General features: G+C 36.0%; 1 protein-coding gene across 1 annotated transcript; it reads right to left on the reverse strand.

Annotated features, from left to right (window-relative positions):
• Positions 1 to 258: 258 nt before the first annotated feature.
• Positions 259 to 7387, reverse strand: LOC120184984. The gene is made up of 11 exons (XM_039189322.1): positions 6876 to 7387; positions 4412 to 4836; positions 4199 to 4288; positions 3778 to 4017; positions 2717 to 2932; positions 2224 to 2644; positions 1942 to 2138; positions 1621 to 1868; positions 1483 to 1532; positions 631 to 686; positions 259 to 492 (listed from the first exon to the last, which is right to left on the reverse strand). The coding sequence occupies exons 1-11, from the start codon at positions 7339 to 7341 to the stop codon at positions 457 to 459; spliced, it is 2445 nt and encodes an 814-aa protein (XP_039045253.1). The 5' UTR covers positions 7342 to 7387; the 3' UTR covers positions 259 to 456.
• Between the last annotated feature and the right edge of the window lie 2242 nt (positions 7388 to 9629).

The following is a 9629-nucleotide window of genomic DNA, read 5'->3' on the forward strand; positions in this document are numbered from 1 at the left end:
CCTTAACCCTTTTTTAATAGTACGGGTGATTATAACCTAACATACACCGTTGCTCGAACCAAAATCTCTAGGAAGATCAATATTCTCTTTTATCACTAAAACGAGTTGACATTGATGGGTTAATGAATCAATTGTAAGGGAGTAAAAATTGGTTGGTTTTGTTAGAAACCATCTCTTCTACAATGGAGAAATCATGCCTAGTTCCCAACTTTGCAATAAAACCCATTAAAATGAACAATTTATTGCATACACTACTGCCCATTAAAAGCTTAGAGTATGACTCACATTTCAAGATTCTCAATTTATCCTTACACAACACCACTTCTATATGTTTTTTTAGGAGCTAAGCATCCATCCATCCATCACCAAACACCAATCGCTTTACATATTACCCCAAATTTCAATCTTCACAAGATTGATAATTATTTTTCTATGACCAGAAAATGAAATTGCCCTTCAATGGTGGTATGCTCCATTAAACCTATGATAGCCCTGCATGCACCAATAATGCATGTTGATTACTCAAGTGTACAACTATGGAAGCTTCCCCCCCTTTTTTTCATATGCATCACTCAAAAGGTTTCATAATTTTAAACAACGTCGAGAGAGAGAGAGAGAGAGAGAGAGAACCTCATATCTCGCGGAACTTGTGTAGTTTGGAGCATAAGGGCGTGAATAAGCATACCCTACAGTGACACAATAAGTAAGCAGACAATGTCCACAATTAGCTACCAATCACAAGAATTCCAAATCCCACCAATAGAAAAGTAATGACAATCAGATATAGCAGTTTCTAATCCAATTAACGACGGGGATAATTTGCTTACCACGACCAAAAGGTTAACATAATTTATGAGTACTATCAATATCTTCATTCAGAAGAGAACATAAAATGATCCCAAAACTAAAACAAGCTGAAGCATTACCATAATCACTACGAATGTTCCCTTCTTCAGGAAAAATAAAATGTTAAACATCCAGCGTAAATATATTAGCAATAGATTGAGTCAACTTTAACGTAAGAACATATGAAACCTGAGACTTAAGATACGTGGTATAACACCACTTAACACTTTCCCTTATGTATAGTTCAAAGGACTTACAAATGAAAAAACCTCACTAAAAGGTCTTCAACCTCACACGGGGTTAGGCAGCCACAACAACACAAAACCTGGGACCTATAGGTTATATTGCCCACCATGCTTAAAAAATGCATCCACAAGAAAAAATTGATGTATATAGAAGGAAGTGGAAGGGGCATTCAAATTGAAAAGCCCATATCCAATTTGTTTTGCCTCATATCTACGTGCATAAATTACACATAAATAAATCAGGACTGGCGGGGGATGATCAATTGTGTGTTTTTGTGAACAAAAGTAGAGTTCCCAATCATTTTCACTCAAGTATATTAAACAAAAAGATTGAATACAAAGGGAAGGTAAATACGTTGAGTAATAAAGATGTCTAGATTGGTGATACTACCTGCTCCATGAATGGGCCCTTGATTATCTGGGCCACTATACTCGGCAATCCTGTGAACAAATTTATAAGCACGTGAAACAAAGAAATGAAGAATGAACTCCAAAATCAAATAAAGACATGTCAGATGCATAACAAGACCTTCTGGCTGGATAATCATAAGCAGAAAAGCTTTGCTTTCTGGAAGAAATCTCAAGAAATTCAGCATGAGGTAGGGCATCATTCCCCATAGCAGGTTTGAAGTACTTAACAGGAGGTTGCCTTTCATAGTGAGTATCTAGCTTACGATGGTCTGTGTAAGTTTGCCTTTGATGATGAAAAGGGGTGACATATTCTGCATGATATTGGTTGTTGTGATTCACAAGTGACGCGTATCCCACATGGGATTCCTGAATAGAACAATTTTAAGTGAACAAACACACGTGACATTACGAGATAAATGTGTGCAAATTAGCAAATTACCAAATCGGAAGATGGCCTTTTGGATCCAGAAATAGCACCATAACCTGATCCTGGATGTCCACTTGAGGATGCAGCGTATTCCTCTTTAAATGGTATTCTATATACAAAAGAATCTGCATCCCTTCTATGTCCCTTCAGTACATGAGATCTTTTCTTTGAACTTCTAGAAGAACGACTGTGTCTACCTTGTGAAGTACCTGATAATCAAGGCATATAGAACATTTTAGTGACCCCTCCTCTAAGATTCTCTGCATTCGGTAGCACAAATAGCAAATACAGAACCTTCTGGTTTGTTTGATGACCTCCTGTTATGCAAACGGTCCATTTGTCTCTTTCTAGTCTTCCTATTGACATCAGTTTTCTTGGGTTTGGTAGACGCTCCAGCTCCTGCATCATGAACATCAGGGGCAATGCTTTGTTGTTCATTTGTTTTACCTTCTATGGTATGCTCTGAATTCAAAGGACCCTGATTATTTTTATACACAACAGCTGCTGCAGGCTTCTCTTCAGTCCCCTTAATCTTTGACTTGTTTACATCAGTCAGCGCTTTCGCATCAATCTCTTTTCCAGCCCCATTAGACCTGGCATGACCTTTAATTTTCCACCAATCAGTGTTTCTATGCCTTCTATTAAATTTCCATCCTACACAAGATCCCTTTTGCAGCCACACTCGAACAAGAGGCCTTGCAATATAAGCTTTAACCTGACATCCAAATTGACTAAGAGATGTCATTTGAGAGATGGAGAAAATGCATGAGACATACAATGAAATTACCTTAGCATTTTGTTCCTTTCGCAATTTATTCATCCCTTCCACGCAAGCTACTGCATCCCCACGGGTAGTGAAAGAAATGAATCCAAAATCCTTTCCTTTGTTGCCCAAATTCCTAGATATTTTTACCTTTTTAGTTTCAGCATATTGTTCACAGATCTCTTTAAGTTTGTGTACATCCCAAGACTTTGGTACCCCCTCAACATAAATAGTTTTCACCTACAGTAGGAAGTTCAATCATTTTTCATTGTTAGATGATAAGCATTCAAGATTTAAAGACAAGTGTAGTTTAGGAAGCTAATACAAGATATTCTACCCTTGTTATCAACTAATATTCTTCCTCACATAAATTTCTTATGAGAAGAAAATTTGGGAAATCCCTAATCATGAACATTTTTTTTTTTGATAGAAGTTGGAGGTCTCATTAAAAACTCCCTTCGTATTCTTCCACATACTTAGGAGTATGTTGAAGAACATTGGAAGGGAGAAAAGAGTACCTCATATTTTATTAAATAGTAAACCAAGTACAATTGGTAACACCGATCCCTCATACGGGAATATATGCCATTACAAACCAAAAACCTAGAAATCTTACATCTTCAAACAAAACGACCTAAGACAAACCCTATCTCTAAAAAACACCTCAAGATATAAGATAACATAGCCAAATAAAAACCAACAATTACAACCCCAAACTAGAAAACACCTCTGAATACTGCTGCCGAAACATCACAATCCAATAGGAGGAATAAGATCAAATGAAATATCGCAATCTTCAGGGACCCAAGAATTAGGTTTGAAGAACATTTTGAAAAATAATTTTACAAGTTCAACAAATCTATGCAATAAAATGATCACATAAGTTCTTATATTGTCTCACATATTGACCCAAACAGTCACCACCTCTTTTAGCAGTTTTTCCTGCTTCTTTTGATAAATGAAATTTTAGCTTATCGAAAGAAGGGTCGTATTCAACTACAAAAATGAAAAACCTGCAAGCACTCACAACCATAACATGCTTCCAATGTTAAGTAGAAGAGAGTTTAACACCACAGATTCCTAACCTGTAACCGAATTTCCTCTCTTGACTGCATTGGGGTGTGAGCAAAAGCAACTTTAGCACGCCTCAGATTGCCAAAAACTACATCTGGCTTCCTTAAATGGTGCAAAGCAGCCTTTGCATCAGAGAAGGTATTGAATCTCAAGAAAGAAAAACCTTTAATCTTCTTGTCATTCTTAGTATCTTTGGGTACTTGTATCTCAACTATGTTTTCAATTCCATAACCTTTCAACTTCCCAAGAATCTAAAAAGAGACAACAAGAAGAGAAAAAATCGGATCAAGAATTGAAGTTCACCATCACTTGCAGTTTAAAATAAACTTTTGGCAGACACGTGATGTCATTCGCCTCGAATAAATACACTATGTTATGCAAACAAATATCATAAAAGAAAACTGAAAGTGATTACAGAATTAATTTTCCTACATCCTCTTTGGTCCATGTTTTGCAAATATGACCCAAATAAAGAACATCACGGTCATGACTGATTGATAACTTAACAAGCTTTCCTTTCACCTACATGTATAAGGGGGGAAAAGAAGGGGGGAGGGGAGGAAGAGAGGGAGAAAAAAGAATGTTAGAAAATATAGAAAGGTATAAATTTTAAAACATCAGACACAAATGAATGTTTTATTTAACCTCTATCCCATCCTTCAAGTCAGAAAGAACTTTCTTGGCTTGTTCATCTGTAGCATATTGAATAAAAGCAAACCCTTCGCTTTTCAGTGTGGTTTGATACCTCACAATCCTTGCACTTTGGACTTCCCCAAACTTTCCAAATATCTCAAACAAGTCTTGCTCAACTGTCATTTTATGCAGACCTCCGACATGTATTTCCAAAGTCTTTTCTTTCCTTTGCTTGGTTAGACAGTCATGGTTAAGTACCCGAGGCACTATATTGACATCACTAACTTCAATGTCTTCGTTCTGTTGGCAGTCATCTCTGCTCTCCTCTTTTTCCCCGTCATTACCATCATTGTTGCTGTAATCATCATTGATATGCCCATCTAATTTTGTGACTGTAACTCTAGCAGCTAAAGGTTCTCCTTCAATTGATTTCTGTTCTGCACCAACAAAAGCTCAACATATATGTTTGACATTAAAAATGTGTAATGTCATTACCATATTGCAGGGGAAAGCAGTCAAGCTAAAATCTTCCTCTTAGGAGAAACTAGAAGCTGCGTTTTAAAAAGCGCGCCTGAGGCGCTTTGAGGCGCTAGGCGAGGCGAGGCGTTTAGAAAAAAGCCTCCGACCACCAAGGCGGCGGCGAGTACATGAGGCGGCAATTTAGTCGTCGGAGGCGGCGAGAGGCGACGAGGCGACGAGGCGATGCTTTTAGCGATTCACGTACAATGACCCATTTTTAAATTTTGAGTCTGGGCTCGATTTTCTTCCAACAGTCAGACCTTTTAAATTCCAATTACTTACATTAATGTTTTCCTGGAACTTTGAACTGTCTCTTGACCTTCTAACGTCTAATTTTTTAATTACTGTATGTCTATAAATCATGATCCAAGCTCTCTAGTTTCTCCGATGCATACCCTGGAGCTTCTTTTCCCTCCTAAAATTTTCTCTCCCTCCTCCATTCATGCTTAATTCAGCGATTGTTCTACGTTGAAGTTGAAAGCAGACTCCTTTCTCAGTTTCTCCTATCTCCTTTCTCGATTTTCTCCATTAAGGTAAGTCTTAATTTTAAAATTTGTATCACTGTAGTGTATGTACAATCTGCTTTTCTTTTCCCCTCCACTCCTACATGGTTAATTTACTTCACTGTAATTTGTTTAATTGCTTCATCTTCAATGTAATTTGTTTAATTGTTTATATATTGGAAGACACAAGCTTTCTTTATCGGTTATCATAGCTGTAGATATATAATCCGCTTCATTGTTAAGGTGATCTGCTTACTTGTTATTTTGTTAAGGTAATCTGTTTAATTGTTTATCTATAATATGTTTAATTGTTAGGTAATCTGTTTAGAATTTAGATATATAATCCGCTTCATTGATGTTGATGATGATGATGATGAAGACAGTTTTAGGCATTTTGATTATTGATGATGTTTTTATTTGTCTTTTTGAGATACAATATGACCTATGCTACTTGGTATTTTTGCTTATTAAGTTGTTTTGTGTTTGAGGTATGGTTATAAAATATTTACAAATGTTTTGTAAAATTAAGCGCCTCGCGTACGTGAATCTCTCGCCTCAAAGCGCCTCAAAAAATTGAGGCTCTCGGGTAGCTAATCGCCTTGGAGCGCCTCACGCCTTTTAAAACACAGACTAGAAGGGAGAGGGTGGGAGGAGGAGGGATGCTTAATGAGCTTAGTAGCAATTGCATATATCAGAAAACCAAAGATTTCAACGTCCAAAAGGATCATAATAAACCAGGGTCTCACAAACAGGGACATGCATGGATTTTCAAGCCATTAAATACCACGAACAGCAAGTTGCGATAAAAGATTATTGTTCTATACTTCTATTACAGTGATGCTGAATATTTCCTCTAACTAAAATCTTTAAGGAGCATGGGAAAACATAAAAGATTGCGGTGCCCACTAGTTTAGGGTGAGTATACAAATCATGCCAGAAAGATTTGACAGAATGGAGAAACTAAACTAGGATTGTGCAAAAAAGAAAACATGGAAAGTAATAAGCTTTCCTCACTGGAGAATGTTCAAGAGATACATCCATAATGGAACTGCTCGATTTGAGTTTGTCAATTTTTACCAAAACAATTTATACCTTCTGTTTCTAGCTAGTAAGCATGACTATTGTGTTCATGTTCTTAACTGTAATAACAGCCACAACCATTTCCTATTGTAAAATATCTAGACATTTCATATTTATTACAAAACCTTCAACGACTTTTTTGCACCATTTTTTAGTCTCCTTGATTTGCAGAAATTGCAATAAAAACTGGAAGTTAGAAATGAATCAATTAACATATTCAATCTTCTCTAATATCATATATATAAGAACATATTTATTTATATGAATCAATTAACATATACTTAATACTGGAACGAACAGCCAAGCGACGGTCAGCTAAATAGCTAGAAACAAATTGAAATGAAAACTTCTCGGGAAAATGATTTGTCAATTACCTTCATTTCCATGATCCTTGGCTTCCTCACCATCCTCAATTTCATTCCCTGAATCCGCATCAGTAACTTCGATGTTCGTACTCAAACTTTGTCCCCTGGCACTCCCATCCTCAAATTTACTACACTCCAAACTAACATCCAAATTATCCGATTTCGCACTCTCTCCTGGACCATTTAAAGCATCTACTTCCAAATTCAATTCAGTTTTACCAGTAGTTGCATCAGTAGAATTCGATTTATTTTCAACAACGTCGTCGCCGTTGTTTAATTGATTGAGTTGAACGATGGAGTCCATTTCCATGACAGCACTTACCACTTTGAAACAATCAATCTCTTGATTAACGGCCTTCTCACTCTCGTAACCAGCCTCGGCGGCCGCGTCCACGGCAACCTTGGAAAGTCCCGCCTCGTCTTCAACGCTCGATGGGGCGACTCGCCGCTTAGCTCTGCTTTTTCTCCGACGCATGATTGACTAAATTCCAAACTTGCAAAAAAAAAAAGAGGGGGGAAATAATCGGATTATATGATAGTAATCTAGCCCTAGCACGTTATAACTACAGTGGTATAAATGAACCTAGCTCGAACTAATAAGGATATGTTCGTGTTTTGTATACTTATTTTTAAAGGTCTGATTCGTGTTTAAATTTGTATATTCATGTTCGAGTTTATTTATTTATTTTTAAAAATATTTGTGTTTGTTTATTTATTATTTACGAACTTGTTCGTTTAATGTCACGAACATGTTTATTGATTTGCTCACGAATATACTCATTTAGCGTTCATGAATATTTTCGTTTAGTGTTCACTAAATGTTCGTTAGTGTTCGATTAGTGTTCGTCTAGTATTTATTTATATGTTTAATTCTTAATTGGCTTAATACAAAAATAAGTGTTCAAATTATGGAAAAAATATTTTAGTGTCTAAAGATTTTTTCGCTAAATTTATGTGTTAAAAATATGTGCTTAAACGTTTTGTCTCGAAAAAGCATTTATTTTTAAATTTTTTAATAATAAAAATAATATTTTTAATTAAAAAATAAAAAGTTTAATTTATTCATAAAAAACCCAAAACTTTTACTGAAATTATAAAAAATACCCTAAAAACTAAAATCTCTAATTTCAACCCATTATCAATCGTTGTCGATCATTTCCGGCCGCCATCGTCATCGCCGAACAGTCACCCACCCGTCGCCACCCACCTATTGATCAATCGTCGTCCTTACCGTCACCTAAAATCCCTAAATCTAAAATCCCCAATATAGAAATCCCTAATTCTCAATTTTAATTTTCTAACCCAAACGGTGGTCGACCATCACCGTCGTCATCGAATGATTGGGTTTTGATCATAATAGCACGATAGTTCGAATGGTAGCGGCGTTGTGGCTTATGGATGTCGAAATCGACCAAAATCGACGAAGAACAGTGACGGTATCCGACGAACCTTTGAATGTTTTTCCACTGCAAGCGGTAACTGTTAAAAACATTTTTGATATTTCGATATAACAAATTAAGTTAAATGAATTTTAAGATTTTTACAAATGATTTTACAATTTATATTCGATTCAATTTATCGAATATCAAATTATTACTCCAAGTCTTTGAAGATCAATTTTAATCCTTACTAAATGTGTAAAATTGTGATTTGTACTTAAACTATTTTTGAAACAATTTTCACAAAGTATTTTGAACCAAAATCAAGCCTTAAATCAATTTTCAAAGGCATCACCGATGCATCAATACCATGCATCGATGCATCAATGAATAAATTGAAACATCGAATGCATTCCATGCACCGATGCACTCTCCATGCATCGATGCACTCTGATTTAATTAAAACATCGAATGCATTTGATGCATCGATATATAATCCATGCATCGATGCACCAGGCTATTTTTCAAACATCGAATGCACTTCATGCATCGATGCACTCTTAGTGCACCAATGCACTAGGAGTCCAACGGTCAAAATATTTGAAATTTTACACTGATGCACCGATGCATAATGGTCATGCATCGATGCATGAGACTCTCCCACCCAGAAAATTAATTGTTTTCACACAATAACGGCTCTATTGACTCCACTAATTATCACCAACATTCAAAATTGATTCAAGGAGTATTTAAACAAGTTTAGAAGCCATTGATCAACAACAAGAAACATCAAGCAATTAGAATCAAGAGAGAATCAAATAGAAAGTATCAAACCTCAAGTTTGAGCATTTCAAGCCTATTTTTCATTCAATATTCATTTTGCTTTCAAGAACACTTATTGTGCTCAATTGTATTTATTCTTGAGTGTTCTTTCTTTGTTCTAGAATTGTACAAACATATTTTCATTGTGAGGTTTTTCTTGTAAGTTTGCAAATTTGTATTTCTCTTTGAGAAAAGAGTGTTCTTAAGAATTGGGGTATATTCTTGAGGGAGTTGTAAGGTTATCTCTTTGGCCTCAAAAGAAAGAACAAATTAGTGAATTTGTTGGAAAATCCTTAGTGTGGATAGCTAAGGTAGTGGACGTAGACTTTGTTTGATAAAGTCGAACCACTCTAAATCGAAGTGCAATTTCTTTCAATTTTCTGCAAAAGCTTCCACCAAAATTTTTATTGCCAATTCAACCCCCTCTTGGCCGATTCTATCAATCGATTAACTCAACAATTGGTATCAGAGCCTCACTCATTTGAAGGTTTAATCGCCTCTTGAGTCGATCCGGGAAGAGTTAAATCGATAAAGATGGCGTCTACTTCCGGTTCATTCTCCA

The sequence above is a fragment of the Hibiscus syriacus genome, unplaced genomic scaffold, assembly GCF_006381635.1.
Source record: "Hibiscus syriacus cultivar Baekdansim isolate YM2019G1 unplaced genomic scaffold, ASM638163v2 tig00112988_pilon, whole genome shotgun sequence".
Lineage (NCBI taxonomy): Eukaryota > Viridiplantae > Streptophyta > Magnoliopsida > Malvales > Malvaceae > Hibiscus > Hibiscus syriacus.